Source organism: Rhinopithecus roxellana, chromosome 19 (assembly GCF_007565055.1).
Source record: "Rhinopithecus roxellana isolate Shanxi Qingling chromosome 19, ASM756505v1, whole genome shotgun sequence".
In the NCBI taxonomy this organism is placed as follows: domain Eukaryota; kingdom Metazoa; phylum Chordata; class Mammalia; order Primates; family Cercopithecidae; genus Rhinopithecus; species Rhinopithecus roxellana.
The window spans coordinates 71,446,071-71,471,123 of NC_044567.1; the positions used below are offsets into that span (position 1 = coordinate 71,446,071).

Below are 25,053 nucleotides of genomic sequence, written 5' to 3' on the forward strand. Positions count from 1 at the left end.
CACTGTATCATACAGGCACACATACCACACATGCACACATACCTCACACACACCCTATACATCAGATACACCATCACACACAGACACACACACACTGTATCATACAGGCACACATACACGCGTGCACACACACCCCACACACATCGAATAGATTCGTCATCACACAGACTTTATCACACAGGCACACATACCACACATGCACACATACATCACACACACCATATACATCAGATATACACACCATCACACACACAATCACACAGGCACGACTACCACATACACCATCACACATGCCTACAATCACACATTACACATACCATACATATCACACATTCACACACTACACCACTACACACATCACACATTATCACACGCACACTCCATCACACATGCCTACAATCACATACACATTACAGATATCACACACATTCACACTACACCACTACACACACATCACACATTATCACACATGCACACCCCATCACACACACCCCATCACTACACACATATCACCACACAAACACAGCATCACACAGGCGTACCCTGTCACACACATGCACACACCATTACACATACACCGTCACAGCAATGCACATCCCGAGAAGTCCTGGCCCCTCGCACACCTGTTTCCACCCCCAGCCGCCCCTCCACGCCCATTCATTGAGCGCCTGCTGTGGGCCCCATCCTGCCCTGGGTGCTGAGCTTGTAGGTCTGCGTGAGGCTCAGTCTTGACCCTCGGAGAGCTTCCAGTCTAGGAGGGGAGACCAACACAGACAAGAGCCACAGAAGGAGGGGTGTGGCCGGGTTGCAGCCTGAGGTGGGCACACACAGTGTGGCCCATTCTCTAGAGAGGGCGAGGGTGGGAAGCCTTCCTGGAGGAGGGAACCTGAGTAACCAGTGCTCACTGGGCAAAGCAGGGCTCCCAGGTGGAGGGAGGAATGTCTCCAAGTAAGAAGCCAGGCATAGCACGGGGAAACGGGAGAAGAGTATGAGCCGAGTGTTCAGTGCAGTGTGGGGCCCAGGGAGGCTGGAGAGAGGCCATTGTTGGCCTCATCAGTTGCATCCGTGTACCGAAGCCACTCTCACCCCCACTCCGGCTCACGTGGACACGCAGGGGCTCCCACCCATGCCCCCATCCCCTGCCTCAGGTGGCCTGGGTGCTGCCGCTGGCCTCTTCCTACTCCCTGAGACTTGGGGAAGACAGAGAGCTCCCATTCTGAAAGGTGAGATCATCTCACTTCTGCCAGTTCTTGGAAAAGTTATTCGTTCCCAGAAATGTTTATTAGTCACCCCTTTTGTTGAAAGACATTTTGGCACCACCAGATGGAAAAATCAAAATGCTTCTCACAGGACGATTCGTCTCGAGTATTCCGCCTGACATCCCACAAGGATGATTTCTGAGGATACAACTCAAGGAGGATGTTCTGTTGGCATCTGTGGGGAGAAGCTGAGTCTGTTCAGCTGTGTGTGTGTGTGTGTGACTGTGTGTGACTATGCGTGTGTGATTGTGTGACTGTGTGTGACTGTGTGCACACGTGTGCATGTGTGCTCTCTTAGGGGTCCGTGGAAGCAGTGGTCCTGGGGACCTGGGCAGAATTCTGATTTGCATCACCGTACCCTCTGTGTGCCCCGGCACCTCCCAAGCCAGTGGAAACCAAGTAGAGGGCTTGCCCATCCAACAACCGTTCCCTCCCGCTGCTGGGCCCCAGACCAGGCACATCACAGCCTTGGTGCTCATCCTTATTTAATCTCCACAGACAGACACCTTGCGAGGGAGGGATTTTCATTCCTGTCGATGGAACGCTGAGACTCAACAAGATAAAATACCATGCGGAGGATTAGGTAGTCCACGGCTGAGACCTTGCTTCTCTCCCACACCCGGGAGGCAAGGCTTATGACAGCAGGAGTAGGCGCGGCAGTCCTTTAGAACACTCAAGAACTGGGACCCCAACGGGGCCCCTGACTCTGGAGGAGCCTTGGAGGAGAGGCCACAGAGACATCTTCGTGGGCAAACAGGCGGGAGCCGGCACTGTGGTGGTGGGGATGTCCGAGATGGTGCAGCACGGGCACTGGGCATAGTGGCAGGGATGGTGGTGGTGGTGGGTGGTGATGGCAGAGGTGGAATTGGTGATGGGTATGGCTGCGTGTTGGAGGAAGCTTCCAGGAAGACCCCTGATGGTGAGTGGGGAGACCTAGCTGGAATGGAGGCGGGCATGGAGAAGAGGCAGTGGGGGGAATGACCGTGGCTCACTGTGGAGCTGATGTGGGTCAGAGCGTGGCAGGTGGTGGTGACTGGGGCTGGTGGAGGTGCTGGTGGATGGATCCCAGTCCTGGCTCAGCCCTTGTCCGGTCGCTCAGGCTGGGAATCAGATGAGCCAGAGTGGGGAGGGGGGGCGGTCTCACCATTCCCACCGCTTGTCTCCAGTTAGCCTCAGCTTGCTTCACAGCAAATGATGGACTCTCCCCTTCAGTAGCCCCCTCTCTCCTTTTCTTGACCTTGAAGTCAATGGCTATTCCTGATCAGGCTCAGTTCCTTCAAGTGCGGAAAGCTGGACAGGTTATCAGCCCCTTGGTAGGGATGAAGTTACTATGTCTTGGATGTGGGCACAGATGTTAGGGGAGCACCCTGGGGGCTGTCCCCCAAGGTCAGGGCCCCTGCTGTGGGCCCAGAGGCAGCTGATGTGATGGCTGCGAGAGGCCACCTCCCCCGAGCATTGCCCCCCTGTCCAGGGACAGGACGCAGACCAGCCAGCAGCACGTGGCATGGTGTTTCGGAGGCTTGCTGACCCTTCCCTGGGGTCACTGGCCCCTGGGGAATCCTCTGATTTCCCCCACCAGATGTGACCCCCCTCTCCCAGAGTGCCAGCCCCATATGGAGGCCAGATGTGGAGCTGGGACCGTGTGAGTCAGCCTGAGGTCGTGGAATGCGGGTGACCACCAGGTTGGCCAGGGAGGGCCAGTCGGTCCCCATGACGGCTCGACGGAAAAGCCCCAGAGCCCACAGGAAGCTCGCTCTGGTGAGAGCCCGGTGGGGGCAGGGTGCTGCGATGCTGGGGCCTCCTGGCCCAGGCGGCTCTGGAGGGGATGCGGCCCTTCCCAGCACAGTGACTTGCCATCCCACAGAGGGGGAGCCCTGAGGGGAGAGGTGGGCCCCAGAATGGCCCTCCCTGGGATCTGGCCAGCTTCCTGGCCCTCGTCTGTCCTCTCCCTGGAGCTTCCTCTTGTCTCTCCCGATGCTGTTTTCCTCTCCTCTGAGCATCCTGTTTTTAGGAAGGAGGGGTGGGGAGGGAGGGCTCTAAGGGGCCATAGAGGCATCTGATGAACGATATCTCCTGCCCTTTTACGGATAGGGACACCAAAGCTCAGAGTAGGGGTGGGGATCTGTCCAAGGTGCCCGGAGTATGCGGCTGGGGACACCAAGCAGGAAATGCTAGTCTTCTCCTGGCTCAGCCATGCCCTGTGTGTCTGACCACAGAGCACTCTGCCGACGCAGAGCGCAGGTGGGCATTTTGTGAGGTGTTCCGGGTGGCCCTCTCCTGGGATGAGTGCCTTTGGTACTGAGGACCTCAGCACCTCTGTCATTGTTCCTGGGTTTCCTCCCCAAGGCCTGTCCCAGAGTCTTCACAAACCTGCCGGCTCAGCTCTGTGTGTGCTGGGCTCAGGCCTCTGAGATACCGTGGGGTACCCGGGGGGGTCCCCAGCCTCCCAAGAAGCCTACAGGAGCTTTGGGAGGCATCTCTGCAAGCCCTGGCCCCTGAATCAATTCATCCAGCAGCACTCAGCTCTGCCCCCGCCCTGCTGTGGCCCCTAGGTCTCAGCTACTTCCTTCAGGTCTCAGGGAAGCAGATTTTGAAGATGGCTTGACTTTTAAGAGCTGACAGGAGTTCCGAGCCAAGATGCTCATCCCACACGGGACAGGGCTCCACACCAGAGTGGCCTGGAAATGCCAGCCCAGCTTGTGGAGAGGGGATGCTCTTGGCTATCGGGCAAAGGGCTTGCTAGAGGTAGCACCTTGGTGGGGAAATGGGCAGTGTTTGAGGTTCTCAGCCGGGCCAGTCCCACTCTGTGGGGTGGTATTAATCTACATCTGCAGGTCTGGTGGGCCTCAGGCTGAAACACCCTCCACACGGGCCACTCCCGCTCTGTGGGGTGGTATTAATCTACATCTGCAGGTCTGGTGGGCCTCAGGCTGAAACACCCTCCACACTAAGCCTTCTGGGAGCCCCGGAGGGAGCTGAAGGTGGACTGGACTGAGCCCACGCCAAGGGAGGCTGGATTTCCCACTCTCCCTCCTCTGGAGGCTGGGCCCCCATTGCTGCTGAGGGTGCCGGCGTTGGGGGGGGGATGCTCACTGCTCCATCCTCCTACTGGGTGGTTCTCTATGGCATGTCCCACCAGCCCTGCCCTCACCGATGCCTTTGTTGTGCAAGGAGCTGGTTGGCTGATCCAGCCAGCCTGGGAGCACTGGGGCTGAGCCAGAGGTGGGAGGGCCTCAGCGGAGGGGAGCACTATCCATCCTCCAGGATGACTCTGACAGCCATGTCCCTGCCTCTGGTGGGCCCAGCCCCGTCAAGGGTCGGGGGGACAAGCATGGAATTCGGAGACAGCCAGGCTGTTTCAGGCTGTTTCAGTTCCTCCTAACAGGAGAAGGAGGCAGCTGCGGCTTCCTCCCTGGGCAGCAGGCTCTCTCCCGGGCTGCTGTGCTGGAGGCAGCAGCCCCCATGCCGAGGGCGCCCCAGCTGGGGCAGGGCCCAGATCCACTCCCCTACTTAAGCCTCTTGCAAAGAAGGGTGCCAGTCCCCTGATCTCTTTTCACTGATGAGCCTCGGGGTGCAGAGCTGGACAGGCCAGGCCTGACTGTGCCCACTTCCCAGGGGGACAGGGCTGGTCCTCTCCCCAGGGGTCTGGCTCTAAGACCTCCTAATGTCCTGTCCTCCGGGGACCCCCAGGTAGACAAATGGTCTCAGGCAGCTAACCCCTCTCCCTTTCCAGAAACAGAGCCCAAGCACCAGGACCTAGCATGGGAAACTGAGGCAGCATCCACACTGCTTTCAGTTCTGTGTGAGAGGGCCATCCTGTTCTGTCTTTGGTTGAAGGGAACCTTCAGCCAGCTCTAAGTTGGGTATCCTTATCTTGTCCAAGTTCTGCGGCAGGGCCCCGGTGGCAGGCACATGGCAGGAGATCCCTGAGGACGCCTTAGGGCAGCGGTGGCAGTTGCCAGGCCTGGCCACAGTGAGCCTCCAGCCCTGTCTCGTTTGATGTAGACTAGGCAGGGGTCACAGTGACCTCCCCTGTCTCAGGTGTGGCGGCCCCTCCCAGTGACCTCCCGTCTCAGGTGTGGTGGCCCCTCGCAGTGACCCCCTATCCCAGGTGTGGTGGCCCCTCACAGTGACCCCCCTATCCCAGGTGTGGCGGCCCCTCTCCCACATTCCCTGGTAGGAAGTCGGGAGAGGGCAGATGAGCATCACTGAGACCAAACCTTGGCTCTGGCGGCCCTTCCTCCCTTCGCAGGGCCTGGGAAGCATGTGCTCAGAGTTGCGTTTCAGGAAAGCAGCTGCAGCTCGTGACACGCTTTCCACAGCGGGAGATTTATGGGGCTGCGCGGCTTTCATGGTTTCTGTGGGGTTCCTATTCTCCCCCCCATTTGTCCTGGCCGCTGTCTCCGAGGCAGATGGGTGACAAGCCTCCCCTAGCTGGACTGGCCCAACAGGAAGGTATGGCTGGGTGGGGGAGGGGTGAGGCTGACCACCCCAGCCTCCTTCAGAGGAGGAAGCTGCTGGAGCCACTGGGGGCCCACCTCGAGCAGCCCATAAATCTGAGACCTCCAGGAGGCCGGAAGCTTCCCCGCGGAGGTGTCCCACACACTCAGGCCTTGCCAGGGAAAGGAGAAGGGCCAGCAGCCCCCCGAGTCTGTGCCGCGGCCACTCCCCCAGGGCCCAGCCTGCAAGTTGTTTATTCCGGGCTGGGCCTTTCCTGCCATGTGTCAGTTCCCAACAGGCAGATGAATGAGCATCTGTAGCTTCTGCACCGGCCGGACAGCTTTTCTCCAACCTGGCCTGGGCGGGGAGCTTTGATCCCAGCAGGAAGTCCCCCAAATCTGCAAGGAGGGGCATCTGTCAGTTCCCATCTACTCCTGCCACTAACTTTCTGGGGTGGTGACAATGCAGGGTCCTCAGAAGGCCTAGAGCTCACAGGCTATGGTGGCTCCTGGGCCCAGACTGGAGCTGGGGAGGGAGGTTTTGGATGGACTGGGGTCTGGACAGAGGACAGGGCTCCCGTGGGGCAACAGGTTGCCCTCTGGAGGAATCTAAGCAGAGGCTGTGACCTGGAGCTCCCCATTCTTCAGGTTGCCTTTGATGGCCTGGTCATGGGTCAACACTGGGACTCTGAGGAAGTTGAGGTACCCCAGGAAGGAGGACCCAGATGCTCACTCGGGTACCTTGCACTGCAGCCAGGAACGCGGGAAGCAGCAGCTGAAAAGCCACCCAGGGCTGGACAGGCCAGGCCTGATTGTGCCTACCTCCCAGGGGACAGGGCTGGTCTCCTCCCCAGGGTCTGGCTCTCTGATTCTACTTCTGCCCTCCTTGACCAAGAGAAGTGCTCAAGGCACTCAGCCTGACCCCTCGGCCGGAACCAGCTCCACACTGCTGCCGGCTGCCCTTGGTGACCCTGGCCCCCACGGACCTGGCCCTCAGCCGCTTTCTCACCTCCTCGGAGCCACGGCCAGCCCTCCAGAGCCCCAAGTGGACGTCTGCTGTGGGGCGGAGGAAGGTGTGGGTTAGGGCAAGGGAAGCCAGTCCTCTTGGCTTACACTGCCCTGGTGGCTGAGAGAGTTCTTGGCATGAAAGACCTTCCTGTGAACCCCAGAAATGCTGAGAGGGAGGGCCGCTGCTGCCCCACCCACCTGCAGCCTTGTTCCCTGAGCTCTGTGGCTGGCTGCAGGAAAGGAGGGTTTACTGCAGAGAAGTGGGGTGGCCCATGGGCTGCAAGCGCAGGAGACAAAGCTCAGCCAGGTGCCTAGGCTGGGACAGTGGAGGCCACTCCTGGCCGCCCTGGAACTCTCTTCTTGCTTTCCCTTGGGCATCTGCTCTAGGCACCCGCCTCCTCCCCATGGTGGGGCACCAGGGCTCGGTTACGCTTCCAGTCAGCCCAACCCATTCAGCATCCAGGGTTCCAGTTACCACGTCCCAGCCCTGGTTTTGTCTGCACTGATGGCAGATCCCTGCCCTGAGCAGAGACCGCTGGGAAGAGCGCACCAACTCACTTGTAGCAGTCAGCTCTGCGGGCAGCAAGGGCTCAGAGGAAGGGAGAATGAAGTTGAGCTGTGGACCCTGGGATGCAGCCGTTGAGCACTTATGATAAAACCAGAAGCACCAGCAGGTGGAGGCCAGGCTCGCTTCCCCAGGAAGGAGGGTTGAGGAGCTCTGCTAACATCTGCCTCACTGACCTCCTTGTCTCCACTTCAGAGAATGGCCATTCTGGCTTAAGGTGCCAACCTCTTCCTGTACACCAGCAGTCCCTAATTTTTTTTTTGGTTTTGTTTTGAGATGGAGTTTCACTCCTGTTGCCCAGGCTGGAGTGCAGTGGTGTGATCACTCACTGCAAACCCCGCCTCCCGGGTTCAAGCAATTCTGCCTCAGCCTCCCCAGTAGCTGGGATTACAAGTGCCCACCACCACGCCTGGCTAATTTTTTGTATTTTTAGTAGAGACGGGGTTTTACCATGTTGGCCAGGCTGGTCTCAAACTCCTGACCTCAGGTGATCCACTCGCCTCGGCCTCCCAAAGTGCTGGGATTACAGGTGTGAGTCACTGTGCCCAGCCAGCAGTCCCTAATTTAAGGACTGTCGGCACACTTCTCATCTCCCTGGTCTGACCTCACCATCTGCCTTTCTGAGAGCAATCTCGTCTCTCTCCTTTCTGAATACATGGTGGGGGATCCTCAGCAGAGCCCCCAGTTCCAGCGTTGTTGAAGACAATTTTTGGGACATCAGTGCAAGGACAGTGGGAGTTCAGGCATGCTAAGGGCCGAGGCTAATTAGCTTGGGGTGAGTTTCATCGTATGGGTGTGTCTTAGTTCTGGGCTGCTGCTACAAAACCCCTTAGACTGGGTGACTGATAACAGAAACTTATTGCTCATAGTTCTGGAGGCTGGGAAGTCCAAGACCAAGGTGCCAACAGATTCCGAGTCTGGTGAGGGCTTGCTCTCTGCTTCCGAAATGCTGCCTCCTTGCTGTGTCCTCACACAGTGGAAAGGGCATGGGAACTATGCCTCTTTTTTTTTTTTTTTTTGGAGACAGAGTGTCACCCTGTCACCCAGGCTGGAGTGCAGTGGTGTGATCTTGACTCACTGCAACCTCCACCTCCTGGGTTCAAGCAATTCTCCTGCCTCACCCGCCCGAGTAGCTGGGACTACAGGTGCCTGCTGCTGCGCCTGGCTAATTTTTTATATTTTAGTAGAGATGGGGTTTCACTGTGTTGCCTGGGGAACTCCTGAGCTCAGGCAATCTGCCCGCCTCGGCCTTCCAAAGTGCTAGGATTACAGGCGTGAGCCACCGTGCCCAGTCAGCTTCTTCTATAAGGGTACTAATCCCATCCACAGGGTGAAATCCTCGATTTAATCATGTCCCAAAGACCCTACTTCTTAATATTCTCACACTGGATATCAAGTTCCAACAGATGAATTTGGCGGGGGATACTAACATTAAAACCATGATAGGGTCTAAGAGGCCCATCCTTGAGGCCGTGGTTCTAGGATGGGCAGAACTGCCCATAACCCACTGTGCCAAGCCCCCTGGTTGGGTGACATCACAGGTACATCTGGGTTGGGAGGGGCCCCAGGTTCCATGTAGCCCAGAGGTCCCCCTCATTCCTCACTTAAAGCCAGAGGTTGGTTGGAGGTGATAGCAGCCTGCTGGAGTGCTGTGTGGTTGCTGATGCTCGTGCTCCCAGACCTGCAGTGCAGGTCTGTTTGAGGTCACTGTTGCAATGCACATTTTGAATATTTTCAGCAGTATGTGCACGGCAGGGGCTTGGCCCATGCACTACATGTGTAGCTCATACTTGGTGGGCTGTGTAATGTGTAGAGGGGTTGCCAAGGGCAGCGGAAATGTGGCCTTTTTCCAGCGTAATCATGAGTCCTACCACTACCTGCCCCTGCCCCCTGTGGCCAGGACAGCTCCCACCCCTGATGTTGCTGAGATCTGCTGGGGGTGGAAGGACAAGGGCTGGTTGCTTGCTTTCTCCCGACGACCAGTGTCCATTGCTCTATCCCTCTGGACTCTCGACAGCAAGTTGTCCAGGCGGGAGGGTACCTTTCAGGGCTTTGCCCTTGGTGTTAGGCAGTTAAGCAGGTCCCCTTCAGGCCTGTGTGGCTGTGCCTGGAGATGCATAGGGGGCTGCTTTGGATGCCACGCCTGGTTTCCAGGGCATTCACTGATGGGGTGAGGCTCAGAGACCAGAGAGGGTTGGGCAGGCCTCACCGGCCCTTCTGCTATGACCCCAGGGAGTGAGAAGGTCCCTGGGAGGCCTCTGCAGGAACTCTAAGGCTAGGCCTTCTCCAGCCAGCTTTCTCTGGGCTCTTCTCAGCAAACTGAGACTCTGCCAGCTCTGCCCTTCTGCCTGGCCCTGAGCAGAGGCCCAACATCCCCAGAATCTTCAAGATTAACTGTATTAGCTTCTAGGGCTGCCAGAACAAAGTACTACGGACCGAGTGGCTTAAACCACAGAAACGTATTTCTCACAGCTCTGGAGGCTGGAAGTCCAAGATTAAGGTGTCGGCAGGGTTGTTTTCCTCAGTTCTCTCCTGGCTTGTAGATGGCCACCTTCTCACGTCCTTACAGGGTCTTCCCGCTGTGCGTCTGTGTCTTCATCTCCTCTTATAAGGACACGGGTCATAGGGCCCACCCTAATGACCTCATCTTAATTATACTTAAATGTTTTAAAATTGTAATGGGTACTTAATTATACTTTAAAGACCCTATCTCCAGGTAAAGTCATCCTGTGAAGCCCAGGGGGTTAAGCTTTCAACAGAGGAATTTGTTGGGACACCATTCAGCACACAGCACCAACAGATGCTCTGAGCCTGGGATCAAAGCTGTGCTCTCCCAGAGCCCCAGCCCAGGGTGCCTCCCACAGCGTCCTTGGGCCACACCAGCCCATGCTGGCTGGGGACACCATGGCTGTGCAAAGGGTCTGAGGTGTCCAGCACGGCAGAAACAGCCGTATCCTGAGCTCATTTGTATTCAGCTCAGTCCTGGGGAGAGGAAAGTGGGGCGCTCAGGGATGCCTGGGGTGGCTCCCCCATTGCTTAGCTAAGGGGCTCTCAGTTGCCACGGTGACCTCTGTCTGCACAGTCAAATACACTCAGCCCAGCCACTTCTCTGGGCTGGAGGGCTCCCCCCACCCCAGAGTTCACACTGACTGTTGAGTCCCTTGGTGACAAAAACATGGAAACGGTTGCCATGGCAGCCATTCTTTGGAGCCCTCAGACTGGAGTGCAAAGTTCAGGATGCCCAGGGACAGCTGAAATGAAAATATGGGAAAACACGCTTCCCTCGCCCTGGAAGGATGAGTCGGTTGGCATTCAGTGCTCCCCTGCGCCTGGCTGTCCCTGCCCCTCCCCATCCCCTGGTCCATGTGTGGGTACAGGGGGTTGCCCTGGGAGTGAAGGAGCAGAGTGGCCCCCAGAGATGTAGACAGAAGCCAGCCAGCATGGGAAGGCAGGCTGAGCTGGGGTGGGTCCATTGTCTGGAGTGGTAAGTGGGGAAGTGACCACTGGGCGTTCCCTGGGGACATGTGCTTGTGACTGCTGAAGCCACAGAGCTTGCCTGTGTCTTGGTTTCTTCAAGTTGCTGCTCCTTTCTCAGAAGGGCTCAAGTCTGCTTCACGGCCCAGCCTGGGGAATAAAGTGCTTCGCCTAGTGAAGGCTCCAGGGTGTGAGGGGTGGGCTTAGTGAGGGGAAGGGACCCTGCTCTGACAGTGCAGGGCAGGGGAGTGGGTGGATGGCTGTTTCTCTTGAACAGAGGTTGAGTACAGCAGTAGGCCTCTCCAGGTACCCCCTGGCCTGGGGGCAATGATCATGTGTCCACCTCTAGCAGGTCCCCAAGAAGGCTCCATGAGGCTCTGGTGACCTGAGATGCACCAACCAAAGGGTTCTGCAGTCAGGGTTGTTTGAGAAACCAACATATGTATACAGGATTCTTAGGTTAAAGGCTCTGAAAAGTTCTGCAGTAAGAGCAAAGGTTCTCCTTTATTTATTTATGTAGCATCTCTTATTTTTGAAGTCTCCCTTACTATCTTGCAGAAATGACATCTGCGAACATTTGTCCTCTCAGTCAACAGCATCTCACCACTTATGAGAAACTCATATTCCAGGGCCTCACCCAGATCTATTGAATCTGAAGCTCTGGGGCGGGGCCCAGCAGTGTATTTTCACAGGCCCGCCAGGGGATTCTGATGCATGCTCCATTTGGGGAAGTCCTCTACTAGGGAAAATACTGGCAGCGAATTTGGAGTAAGAGGAATGGTCTGGGGACCTTGGGCAGCACAGAGGAAGGGAGGCCCCCTGGTAGGGATGGCTTAGACATGGGAAGCGGCAGTCCGAGGAGCCCGGAGCTCTGGAAAAGGCACTACAGCCACCCCAAGAGTGGGTTCTCATCTTCTGCCCCTGAGCATTGAGGACCCATTAGGGTTTTCTGAGACTGGCTGGAGGACCGGGCTGTGTGTGTGTGGAGTGCTATGAGGGCTGGTGTAAAGTGACTTGGGTCTTTGGAGAATCGCACCCCTGAGGAACCTCCCTCTCCCCCGCCAGCATTGCGCTCACCCGAGCACTTGCCCTGGGCAGACAGCTTGCCCAGAGTGCTGGGGGCGTGGGCAGCACCTGTAGGCTTCCTGGACAAAGTGGGTCTCGGCAAGGCCAGGAGATGGCTTGTCCCGACGGCAGTGCTGGGTGGCACCCTCAAAGCGTGGGAGGCGAAGCTTCTTGGAACAGCGGCCTTGGCCCTGGTGTTAGCAGGTGGGGGGTCTACGATCAGCTGGCCACCACTCACGCGCTCCTCCATGGGACGCTCTCTGCAGTCACTTCTTGGGGCTGGGTCTCCTTTCCCTTCTCCCCAGGCTCAGGCAGAGGTGGACCTGGCCACAGCAGCTGGGGGCCCACCCGCCTGCCTGTGCTTCCTTGCAGCCGTCCAGATTCACATCCTAAAGGCGGACAAAGCGGGGGACTGGTGGAAGTTCACGGTGAACATCATCTCCGTGTACAAGCAGGGCACGAGCCGCATCCGCCGCGGTGACCAGAGCCTGTGGATCCGCTCGCGGGACATCGCCTGCAAATGTCCCAAAATCAAGCCCCTCAAGAAGTACCTGCTGCTGGGCAACGCCGAGGACTCTCCGGACCAGAGCGGCATCGTGGCCGACAAAAGCAGCCTGGTGATCCAGTGGCGGGACACGTGGGCGCGGCGGCTGCGCAAGTTCCAGCAGCGTGAGAAGAAGGGCAAGTGCAAGAAGGCCTAGCGCGGAGGCAGCAGGCAGGCGGGCGCCAGGGCGGGGCCGAGCGAGAGCGGGCGCCTGGGCCCGGCCGCCGCGGACTTGGCCCGCGAGGGCTTTCCCAGGTGGGGGGAGGGGGGCGGGGCCGCACGGCGCGGGGGGCGGGGCCCTCGGCGGCCCCTCCCCCGGTCCCCACCCTGCGCGCCCCGGGCGAGAGCCGTGTGCGCGCGGGGCGGGGTTCGTCGCCGGCCGGGCCCTGGAGAAATGAGGACGAGACGTAGCTACCTCACGGGGCTCCTTCCAGAGCAGAGACGCGCTTCCCTGGGGCTGGGCGCGGCCGCCGTGGAGGGGCTGGGGGCGGGAGCAGAACCGCACAGCTGGGGCCGCAGGCACGGGGCCTGGATGGCGCGGAGACCGGGGACGGGAGGAGAACTGAATTCTCAGGCCCGCAGTCTGGGCGGGGCGCCGAGCACCAACCATACCACCACCCCACACGCGCAGACGGGATCCCCACTTTCTCCCCGGCCCCTTCCTTCTAGTCCCTGCGGGCCACCTGGCTGTCACAGCCTGGGCTCCTCCATCTGAAGGGGTCTGGCAGCATTTGGGGAACGGACAACTCCTGTCCGGCCAGCACGCCCCAGGCGGCCTCTGTCTCCACTGCCACCTGCTGAGTGGGTCCTCCTGGGTGGGGTCTTGGGGTGGGGTGGGGTGGGCGGTTCACCTGTGGAGAGAGGAGAGGAAGCCCCTGCTGCCTGCCTCTGCCCCTGCCCAGCGTGGGGCTTGCCCAGGATTCTGGCCCATCCAGAGGGCAGTGGGCCCAGGGACATCCCTGAGAAGCCCAAGCCGGGTGGTCATCGCCTCATGCTGGAGCTGCCTGTTGGAGGAGGCATCGCAAACGCAAAACCTCCCAGAGAGTTTCCTTTTGGAAACTTGGAACCAGCCCCTTTTATGACATTTTCCAGGAGAGGGGGAAGGGGTACTGGCTGGGTTTACGGCAGTGACACTATTTATGTAATGACATCAGCTCCCGCAAGGCCCCTCAGCAATGTCAACAGCTGGAATGGGCCTGAATGGGCTTGGAGTCTGCAGGCTGCGAAGGCATTTGGGCCTGGCTTGGGGCAGGGGGCTTGCTTGAGCTGGGATGGGGTTTGCTGGCTCAGCGAAGTACCAGGGTGCCTGAGCCATGGGTGGGTGGGGGTGCAGGAATGACCAGGTTCCTGGGGGCCAAGGAGGCCATGCTGGCTTCTCCAAGGAAAGGCACAGAGGCTGCCAGGCCTGCCCCCTACAGCTGTCTTGGTCTGGCCTGGGCCACACCTTGACGACCATAGCTTTCCAGACAGCCTCTTTGTGGAGTCCGCCCGTGCCCTCCACTGTGCCCCAGCCCTCCTTCCAAAATCTCCTAGAGACACTGTCCTCAAGCAGGCAGCCCCTTTTGGTTCTGACCTCCTCACACAGGGTCCATTCCTGTGCCCTCGGGCCTCCTGGCTCCCCGCCTTTCTGGGCTCTGTGCACTGCCCGGGCCTCTGGCCCACATCCTCACACCCGGCGCACTGAATTAGAGGCCTGGCTCCCCTCACAGTCAGGAAATTGGTTTCACTTTCCCGGCCAGAGTTTGGCTGCTCAAAAGGGTCATACCAAGTATGAAGCTTGGCCCCCGGTGGTCTGGCTTTCCTCTGCCTTCCCCGCTTCTGCCCGCATCACGGCTGCCATTTATTGGGCACCTGCTGTGTGCCAGGCACTTTACCCACATGCTCCCAGCTTGTACTCATGACAACCCTGTGGGACAGGGACCCGTTGTCGCCAGCAAGGAGACTGGAGTACACGTGCCCAAGGTCATGCTGCAAATTGGTGGCAGGACTGGGGCTCAGACTCCAGAGCCCGACTTTCTGACCAGGGGCCACGATGGCCCTCACTGCACTCCAGCTCTGCAGCCCAACCGCCCAATCCCTGTGCATCCCGGGAGGGTGCTTTTGGGGGAGTGACCACTGAGCCCCTGGCCCTGGTTACTGCCTCTTGAGGACACTGGCATCTGGGCTGGAGAACAGGAGCCCAGGGTGGGGTAGGGCATGGGGACTATCACATCTTCAGAGGGGGCAGAAAAGTGGTGGGGGACACAGGGACGGACTTGCCAGGCAGCAGCTCCAGGTTCCAGGAAGGCAGGCCTTGGCTGCTCTGAAGAGGTGGTAGAAAGGTGTTTTGGCTGCCTCGGGGTGGTTGGAGAGACTCCAGGAGAGACGGCAGAGATGCCTCAGGGGCAGGGCACAGACAGACCTGCCCTGGCAAGGGGCATTTGGCTTTCCTGAATTCAGCCTAAGGCTGCAAGACAGGGCCCGTCGGATGCCCAGTGTGGTCTGCTGCGTGCCATTGGCATCACAAGGCACGGCGCTGCTGGGGCGGTTGTCCTGTTTCTGTCTATGCCAGTGTGGTTTCTTCACCCTGCCCAGAAGGGCTGTGGCAGGCCCACGATATCCCACCCTGGGTCTGGGTCTCACCGGTGTCCTGTGAGGGGCCTGCACTTGTGGTTTCTGAGGCCCCCTCAGCAACGGAGCCAGCGACGCGCCAAGCAACAAGGCATCTTGTGGAAAATTCAGCCAGCGTCCCGCCCATCCCTTCAGCTCGGCACCCCAAAGGGCACAGGCTGTCCACCCAGTGGCCTGGCTCTTGGGGAATGCGTCAGGGTGACCAGATTCACCAGGCTAGGGGCCAGGTCATGGTTGGGATTGTACAGTCATCATGAGCTGCCTTTCCTATCCACACACCCCGGCCTCTGCGGTGAGCGCCATCCTTGGGAAAGCACCCTTCCTCCACTCCTGAGCCCCACTCCTAGGAGCAGAGGGAAATGGGAATTGAGGTGTTCCAGTTTGTACAGTTAGGAAGGGATGTAAAACGGAACTAGATTTGAAGAGTGTATTAACCAGAATTGTGCTATGTAGGTGTTTGAAGAAAAACATACCAGATTAGTCTTTGTTTTTGAAATGGCTTCCCCAGTTGTCCTTTTTCTTAGCAGCTGGGTGGTCTGGTGTCCCTGACAGCTGAGTGCCTGCTCTATGGACGCGCAATAATGCCGAAGATTTGCGGGGAGGACATAGGGCTGCCCCCGGGATTCACCTGCTGGCTGTGGTCTCTGCCCACTGCATCTGTCCTTGGAAAGCAGGGCAGGAGGCAGCATCCCCAGGGGCCTCTAGGTGGGAGGGATGGACACCTGGGGTCACAGCCCAGGGAAGCTGGGAGCTGCTCCAAGGCCCTGGAACTCTGCCTCAGTCGCGGCATGCTGGAGAGGGGTACGGACTTTCTTGGAGTTGCCCCAGGTTGGAATGAGACTGAACTCAAGAGGAGACCCTAAGGGACTGGGGAATGTTTCCTACCTTCAGGAAAGTGAAAGACGCTTAGGCTCTCAACACTTAAAGGACGCCCCCTTGAAGCCCAGAGTGTGACAGACTAGACCCATTGATGGGGCCATGGTCCGTGGACAAGTCATTCCTGTGGGCCACAGCCACGGCACACCCGGGGGGGGATCAAAATGTGGACTTGCGGGGTCTCGCCCCTGCCAAAAGCCAAACCAGTCCCACTCCTGTCATTGGACGTTTCTTCCCATTCCCTCCTCCCCCCAAATGCACTTCCCCTCCTCCCTCGGCCCCCTCCTGTGTTTTGAATTTCTGTTCACTCAGAATTGTAAATGTTTAGTTGTGACCACGACGTATTGTTTGCGTCAGTGTCCCTTTCCAATGCATACTAATATATTATGGTTATTATATATGAATATATTTAATGACATGGAAAAAGTTGTGGATTTTTTTTTCTTTTGGGCGGGGGGGGGGGTGGTTAGAGTTGTAATGGACCCAGATGGAACTTGTAACGTGGGCCTCACATGATAGAACTAAATTCAGATATCATTAAATAAACTCTTGTACACTGTGCCATCTCGCAGTCTTGATTGGTGGCCTGGGCTGTGGGTGGTGGGTGTGTGGGGAGGCAGGGGAAGGATCGCGTTTTCGGGGAGTTGGAGGACTATGGCTTCAGGCCGAAGAACTCCCGTGCAAGTCAGAGCCCGGGTTTTACCCAAAGCCTCAGAGACAGAGCCCTAACCCCCTAAAAGGCAGGAAAAGAGCAGTTTTGCTTGGAATGTCCTAGGGGCTTGCTGGCCGTGAATGCTGTTTTGAGCTAAAAGGCTCTGGAATGGGACAGTCTGTATTGCAGGCTGCAGGAAACCACTCCAAGGAGCCATCGTTGCCATTCCCTGGAGTTCCAGGACAGAGAGAGGGGAAAGGGGTCCCTTCCCACTTTGCCCTACCTGCAACCCCCGGGCGGAGAGCCACCTTTGACCCTTTCCATTTGATTCAGAACCTGCAGGTAGTTTCTGACTTTTACATAACTGGCTTCTTCTATGAAAGCCAAGGAGAGACTCAAGAAACTACAGCAGGGTTTGTGAAAGAGATCTTGCAAAATATTTTTTTTCAAGCGATTGCTAAAGGCTTCGTGCGGTGCAGAGACTGGGCCAGTGCCAGCACCACGCAGCCACCAAGAGCTGAGCTCACTTGGTTTCTGAGAGGCTATATTTAAACCTCCAAATGGTTGTGATTTCTTTATTAAATAAACAATTCAGTCATTAGGAACATATTGTGTTGCCATGAAAAGTGGGGCCGATCGTCACCAGGAAGCTATAATTTCTGCACCCAGCTGTTTTGAAGGCAAGCCTCAGCAATGGGCCCAGTCTAGCCCCTCAGCAACACAGGCTCCACAGGCCCTTCCTTCGAAGGTATGGAGAGCCCCTTCCCTGCTGTGAGAGAGCTGACTAGAGTTGCCATTCGCTTCTGCTCAGGAATAAATAGGGCCAGCCCTGCCACCTCGGGGGTCTGGCTCTGCAGAAGGGAGCTAGGCTGTCAAAGCCAGGGCAGGTAGATACGTGAGTGGTCTCTGGGTATCCCAGTCTCAGGTGTAAGTCCCTGCTGAAATGACAATGCCTGACAGTGGGTGGGCAGGGATGAGATCGAGGTCTCAGCTGGCCACACAGCCTAAGGAGAAACACAAGCCTTTTCTGGGGTTTCAGGTGCTCCCCGGGGCCAGCGGGGCCACTGGTAGCATTTAAGACCCACCGAGAGACTGGGCTAAGAGGCCTGTGATGCACTTGAGGCAGTTTCATTATCAGCTTTCGTCCTTTTAGGTCAAGGGTCCAGTTCTCAAGGACTTTCATGATGTGGCTTTTTTCTGTCCATTAAAAAAAAAAAATTAAAAAGGTGTGTGTCTGAGAGCCCGCATTTCCTTTGGGACGCCACCACAGTCAGGCCCTGTGAGGGTGCCTGCAGCCCCAGGCCCAAGGCCAGAAGGAAACACACATTAGAACATGTACTGTCACGAGCCCCTCTGCCTCCCAGGACATTATGCTCTAGTTGGGGAGAGAGGGCATCTGCCAAACTCAATGCAGGAAATAAGCTGGGTTGATGCTAAGGAGTGGCCCAAGGTAGTGGGAAAAGCCCATTTTAGAGGCGGGAATGCGGAGTCACAAGGAAGCTGGGTGATCGCCAACAGGGACCCAGAAGCCAGTGCCATCCATTAAAAAACGCCTGATGGTGGGTGGGCAGGTACGTCAGAGCCCTGCGGGTGTCAGAGCTTCGCGGGGCTTGCCCAGCCATCCGAGCTGCCACTGGGCAGGCTCGCTCATTCATAAGGCTCTCCCCTGCCCATTCCGCTCCTGCCCATTCCTCTCAGAGACCGCGCCCTGGCATGGGATGCCCACTCGTGGCAGACACACCCCTAGGTTTCAGATTTTGTTGAACAGACATCTCTTTCTCCACTCTTCTTAAAACTAAATAAAGACACATAAGAAACAGGCCAAGAAAAATGGGGAATGAAAAGAATAACGGAGCCAGTAAGAAAGAGAGGATAGGGACGGATTACACGCCTGCTTTATCTGACTGGAGCCTCAGCGGGACGGCAGGTCCTTTCTAGAAAGAGGTCAATGTCTTTTGTTATTGACATGTAGTTGGGAGGAAGTCTGTGAAATTGTAGGAAGCAATCGGAGCAAAGATGGGTCTTGGCCCCCTTTTTAAAATAAGGGGCAAAAACCCACTTAATTTCAACAGCGCTGGGTTAGAAAATCCAGCTAGCTAAGAGATGATCCTTAACTAGTCTCTGCTTAAGATGTCAGTGTCACTGTGAACCTCAAGAAGCAGGGCATACAATTCTAAGGAGGCTAAGGCACTCTTTCCTGACTAGGAGGAACAATGCGGCTGTTTGGCCAGCCAGCAGTTCTCTCTGACTAGTTATGAGGGAGCCTCGCAGGTTTTGTTTGTGTTTTCTTTTTTTTCTTGAGACAGAGTCTCCCTCTGTCACCTAGGCTGGAGTGTAGTGGCACGATCTTGGCTCAGTGCGACCTCTGCCTCCTGGGTTCAAGTGATTCTCCTGCCTCAGCCTCTTGAGTAGCTGGGATTACAGGTGCCTGCCGCCACACCCAGCTAAATTTTTTATATTTTTAGTAGAGACGGGGTTTCACCATGTTGGCCAGGCTGGTCTCGAACTGCCAGCAGTTTTTGAAGAGGGGCCATCGGGAACCTGCATCAGCCATGTAGAAGGAGAGTTTCAGGGATCCAGCTCATGGAAAAAGCCCAATCCCAGCCAGGCCAAAGGCTGCAGGCAGCAGAGAAAGAATTTTCCCTATCAAAGTCACAAATGACTGGTGGAGGCCGTGTCCAGGCGGGGGCCCTGCGGGTTTTGAAAGGAGCTATCATCTTGGGGCTAATGATAACTAAGGTTTAGTTACAGTTACTAATAAAAATGAAGTTTAAATGGAACAGAAGGACCAGCTGTACCCAGGTATCTGGATTTCTTTATATGGTATCAAGAGTTAAAATGCTTATAATTAATAATCGGTTAAGTTAAACAGTACTTACACTGTTATTTTAATCACGTTTCTTTTCATTGAAAAGGCACCCGAGGTTGGTGGCTACTAAGGCCCTGCCTTGCCTTTCTTCTTTATGCTTGGAGGGAGGGCTTTAGGCTTGCCCAGCCAACTCCAAAGCACTCATTGTGGGTCACCCAGGACTGTGGTCCTAGCAGCTTTGAGGGGGGGAGAAGCCAAGCCTTTCAAACCATGCTTGAAAATGCTATCTTTACATTAGCCACACTCTCTAGGGTGGCTCTTGAGGCAGCAAATCCCCAAAAGGGATGCATCCCAGCCACTTGGGTATGCTTGCCACTTCTGGCCTGGTTGGGGTGGGAGTCTCCTATGTCACCCACCCCTTGAGGAAGGCAAAGGGGAGCGGGGGTTTTCCTGCCTGGCCCGTTCCCACCCTGTGTGGCCTGCACTGCCCAAAGCCTGGACAGCAGGTCCGTGCATTCTAATGTCCTGGGTAGCTTTTTATCTGCCCTGCCCTGCCTGTGGGTCCAGAGAAGTGAAGTAACTTGTCCAGGGTCACACAGCTCGCAGTGCTGGGGTCGGGCCTAGAGCCAAAAGAATAGAAGCCGCTGTGTGCAGACATCGGCTCAGTGTTTTGCTTGAAAAGGCCTTTCAGTCTGACTGAGCCAGGACTCCGTGGCTCTGGTTCAAAGACGCCCCCACAAGTTGCCGGGGCTCCGTGCTGAGCAAGTCAAGAGGAGGTGAGAAAGTCAAACAGACTGTCAATGCCGCCTCCCCTGAGCCCCAAAGTTGGGGGCTCCCTCCAAGGAGACGCTGTTTGTAGAGATTTGGGGTTTCACGCAAGACTGGAAGATGAGGCACTACAGATTCTTGATTTGCTGTTGGATGATCCGTTAGCAACCACCCCACCCCGACAAGGAGGCGCATCCCAGGGCGACTTACCAGCCAGAAGCCCTTGGTCCCCTGTCCAGCGTGGCTGCTCTCCTTCAGGAACACATGCACCTACAACAGGCCCGCTTCCCTTCCTTCTTCCTGTGACAATCCAGGTCCCCGGCAGTATGGCTCATCCTCACTGCTGCCTCTGCTCTCCATCCTCTCAGCCCTTCGCACCTCCTGTATCGACGCAGCCCATTTCATTCTAACTCTGCTTCAAGGGCCTCGACATCCCAAGGCTAGCCTGGGTCTGCATGTGTTGGCAGCTCCTGGAAGCAGGGATCAGGCTCCACAGAGACAGGAGAGCATTTTCCTGGGCCCTGGTGCACGCTCACATCCTCACAACAGTCTGTCCTATTGCACTAGGTGGAAGCATGTAGTAGGATCCCCAGGATGTAGACTTGGAGGCATCTGGCCCACTGGGCTTAGGCTTGGGTTAGGGAAGAAACTTCTTTTTTTTCTTTGAGATGGAGTTTCACTCTTGTTGCCTAGGCTGGAGTGCAATGGCGCGATCTCAGCTCACCGCAACCTCCGCTTCCCCAGTACAAGCGATTCTCCTGCTTCAGCCTCCTGAGTAGCTGGGATTACAGGCATGCGTCACCACTAATTTTGTATTTTTAGTAGAGATGGGGTTTCTCCGTGTTGGTCAGGCTGGTCTCGAACTCCCGACCTCAGGTGATCTGCCCGCCTCAGCCAGAAGGAACTTTCTTTCAGTGGAGCCAAGCAGGGCGCTCTGTGCTTGTGTGTGCCAACTCACTCTGTCCTCACAGCAACCCTGTGAATAGGAAGGACACCTCATCTCCATGCCCTAGACAAGGAAGCAGAGGCAGAGGAAGGTCACTTGCCCGTGGTCTCTGAGCTGGTAAGTGGTGTGGTTGTCATTAGGGTGGTTCACTGCATATTTCAAGCTCTTGGCCTTCCAGACATTTCCTGGTCCCCTCATGGTGAAGCAGGCCAGGTGACGAGTTCTGGCCAGTGAGCTGTGAGCAGAGGCAATGGGTGTGCTTCTGGGCTGCACATGTCCCTGCTGGCATGAGAGCTTCCAGAGCTCCCTTGTCCTTTGCCAGAGAGACCACGGTGGCTTTCCTGTCTGCCTGGGTCAGAGCTCCCAGACCCCAGGTCTTCCCGGGACCCCTGGAGCCCCCAGTCCCTAGGAAATGACATTACACCAGGCTACCCGTGGCTCTCTCTCTGGTGTCTCTGTCCATAGGGGGTTTCAGGTCATGCCCTCCTGAGCAAATCCACCAGAAACTCGCCTGCTGTGAATCCCCTACCTTCTCAATGAAATCTTGTGCTTTGGAAATCACCCATCATCAACCCTAATTCTTTCCCCTTTCATCAGGGAGGGCAGAGCAAGGCCAGCTGGCCCAGCCTGCTTTCCACGTGGATAAGAAAGCACAAGGTGCTTGGCCCCCTGACCCCTGCTAACACGAACTCAGCCGTCCATGGGCCTGGCGTCTTCCGCAGGCCTGCCCCATCTGTCTGCCCTTTCTGAGACACGCACAGACATACACATGCGCTGCGCAAACTCACACACGGGGCTGTCGGAGCCAGGTGAGGCGCCAGGTAACAGCATGTTCTCCTGACTTTGCAATCTCATCCTTCTGAACCCTCCACAGTGCTTTCCAGCCCGACCACCTCCTGTCCCACCTGCCTTATTCCACAGACTTGATTCCAGCTGCTTATAAAGATGTGTCAGCCCTGGAAGATGAGAGTTGATTGTTACCAAGGAAATGAAAAAGAGTGTGCTTCTGGGGCTAATGGCAGTTTCCAAAGGAGTATTTCTGTGAAGTGGCGGCTGGCACCCCTAGGAGGAGTGCTGAGCCTGGCGGGGTGACTCGGGTGGGGAAGGGCGGCAGGGTTGTGGTTACACGCTCAGACACAGGCCTGTGTGGCTCCTCCGCACAGCCCTCACCTCACTCCTTCCCCACTACCTGGACACACGTGGCCTTGAATGTACACCCATTTCCTGCACAGACACGTGACTTTCACAAGCAGGCCAGAAGTCAAGGTTTCAAACTGTCTATTAATCCAGTGGCCCCAGGATGCCCAGAGTACTGCGAGGTGGCCAGAAACCACTGGCCGCCATGAGGCAGGGGACCCCGAGGGACCTCTGGCCAGCACCAAAATGACCAAAGTCAAAACCCAAAGGGCCACGCTGGGCCTGGTGCTCTAGGCAGTTCTCCAGAGCTTTGAGTCTTTGCTTTTTTTTTTTTTTTGAGACGGAGTATTGCCCTGGTGCCCAGGCTGGAGTGCAATGGTCCACCTCTTGGGTTCAAGCAATTCTCCTGCCTCACCCTCCCGAGTAGCTGGGATTACAGGTGCCCGCCACCACGCCCAGCTCCTTTTTTTTTTTTGTATTTTTAGTAGAGACGGGGTTTCTCCATGTTGGTCAGGCTGGTCTCGAACTACTGACCTCAGGTGATCCACCCGCCTAAGCCTCCCAAAGTGCTGGGATTACAGGTGTGAGCCACCACGCCCAGCCAGAGCTTTAAGTCTTTACTGAAGCAATGCACAAGAGGTCGGAGCTTTGGGGGAATTTATTGAGAGCAGGTTTTGCGTACCAAAAGGGTGCTGGGCTTGTATCTGTCACTGGCAGGTGTCACAGCTGGTGGTCTCTTTACTGCCATCAATTAGTTGGCCAGACCGCAACCACCACGATAGCCACGAGCAGCAGTAAAATCACCATGATCATCCCTGAAAAAGAGGAGCAGAAAATACTTTTAATGATTCCTGCCAGAAAAGCTTCACACATTCTGAGTGTCTGCAGAGGGTCAGAGGGATGTAGTTCCCTCTGAACCTTCGGCTTGTATGAGGCGGAGAGGGGTGGTCAGCGGCCTGGGGCGCTGCTCTTACACAGCTCTGGTTTTGCAGGATGGTGAGTGCAGAAGGCAGGGGCCTGGGTGTGGCCAGGCCTCCCCAGGCAGCGCTCAGGCCAGGACGGGGTGCCTGCTATGCCCCTAACTCTAGCATCTGTGTACACCGTGGACCACAGGGGAGGGCAGAAGCTGCTCACGCCAGCCACCCTCGCTACCCAATCAGATTATGCATTGATGACGCATTGATAAAGCCAAGGGCTTAGGAGAGCCTTCTAGAACCCATTTCTCCATTCTCCACATGGCTTCATTTTGTCTTCTTGAGTCTTAAGATCCTTAAGTCACCCATTTCTACAAATATTCACAGATAGTGGTGCTTGCTTTAATATACACTTTTTCTGCTAGTATTTGCTAGTTTCATTTCCTGACATTTTTGGCTGGAGAGCATGGGCCCTCCCCACCAGCCCACGCTGGGTCCCGCTCTGCCTGCCAGCCCTGCCCTGCTTCCTCTGGGTCGTGCGCCTGGACTGACCATTGCCTGTTCCTTCACCTGATGCTGATGAAGTGGGCCCCAATGAACACAGCCCTCACTTAGTGCAATGAGCTCACCATCTCCCATGTTCGCTTGCCTAGTATTTAACAATGAGTGCTTACCACGCGCCAGGTACCAGCGGCGACAAGGTGTAGCATAACAGAGATGGGGCGCGCCTACTACAAAGTAAGCACTCAAGAAAAGTTTGCTGACTGAAGAGTCCTTGACCTGCCAAGGCCCCACGAGGGAGGTGGGTAGCAGAGGTGGAGAGGTCCATGAAAATGCTTCAGAAAGTAACAGGGAGAGCCACGTGTGCAGGGTCACGTGGTTGCGTGGCCAACAGGACTGCTCAACACTACTGTAGTCTGTGGCATACGTTCGTGAGCAAAGAAAATGCTGTTTCAGTTAGCCATTTGTGAAAATAAGAGTGCAATTTGCTTTTCTGTCCAAGTTCACAGACTTCCTGAATCCCCTCCACAGATCCTCAGGGTTCAGTGTGGATCAGGTCGTATCAATCTTAAGCTCAACCCATGTAGGCATTTTATCATGGTTTTGAATATTGAGAAGACTTAAAAAGGTATGGCAAGTGGCCGGGTATGGTGGCTCACGCCTCTAATCCCAGCACTGTGGGAGGCTGAGGCGGACGGATCTGAGGTCAGGAGTTCGAGACCAGCCTGGCCAACATGGTGAAACCCCATCTCTACTAAAAATATATTTAAAAAATAGGCCAGGTGCGGTGGCTCACGCCTGTAATCCCAGCACTTTGGGAGGCCAAGGCGGGCGGATCACGAGGTCAGGAGATCGAGATCATCCTGGCTAACATGGTAAAACCCCATCTCTACTAAAAATACAAAAAATTAACCGAGCATGGTGGCGGGCACCTGTAGTCCTAGCTACTCGGGAGGCTGAGGCAGGAGAATGGCGTGAACCTGGGAGGCAGAGCTTGCAGTGAGCCGAGACAGTGCCACTGCACTCCAGCTTGGGCGACAGAGTGAGACTCTGTCTCAAAAAACAAAAACAAGAACAAACAAACAAACAAACAAAATATATATATATATATATAAAATATTAGCCAGGTGTGGTGGTAGGCGCCTGTAATCCCAGCTACTCGGGAGGCTGAGGCAGGAGAATTGTTGAACCTGGGAGGCGGAGGTTGCAGCAAGCTGAGATCCCACCACTGCACTCCAGGCTGTGTAACAACAGTGAAACTCTGTCTTGAAAAAAAAAAAATAAAAGTATAGCAAGCTACTTTGTCATCTACCTGTGACTGTGGTTGAATTTGTCTAACATGGGCTCTTTCTCTGATGATCCAATCTTTTGAGAGACGCTTCTCTTGGCGCCCCAGGGTTTCTCCCCGTCTTCCTGTAGGCGAAAACCTCAGCCTAGTCTACCCCAAGGCTCTGCCAGCTTTGGTTCATGGGCCAAATCTAGCTGT

General features: G+C 56.2%; 2 protein-coding genes across 7 annotated transcripts in view; one reads left to right on the top strand and one right to left on the bottom strand.

The window, feature by feature from the left end:
- Nucleotides 1-12,569, top strand: part of NTN1 (netrin 1) — a 247,015-nt gene extending 234,446 nt beyond the window's left edge. For 2 of the 3 annotated variants that reach the window (XM_030923462.1, XM_030923460.1), the window contains exon 7: nucleotides 12,183-12,518. In XM_030923462.1, coding sequence (XP_030779322.1) covers nucleotides 12,183-12,511 — 329 coding nt within the window. In that variant the 3' untranslated portion in view covers nucleotides 12,512-12,518. Of the gene's footprint in view, nucleotides 1-12,182 lie in introns of all 3 variants that reach the window. The other variant, XM_030923461.1, reaches the window with a different exon arrangement.
- An 8,341-nt stretch (nucleotides 12,570-20,910) lies between these two features.
- STX8 (syntaxin 8) overlaps nucleotides 20,911-25,053 on the bottom strand; it is a 305,088-nt gene continuing 300,945 nt past the window's right edge. For 2 of the 4 annotated variants that reach the window (XM_030923464.1, XM_030923463.1), the window contains one exon: nucleotides 22,793-22,967. In XM_030923464.1, coding sequence (XP_030779324.1) covers nucleotides 22,900-22,967 — 68 coding nt within the window. In that variant the 3' untranslated portion in view covers nucleotides 22,793-22,899. Of the gene's footprint in view, nucleotides 21,079-22,792; nucleotides 22,968-25,053 lie in introns of those variants that run through there. The other 2 variants (XR_004055028.1, XR_004055029.1) reach the window with 2 other exon arrangements.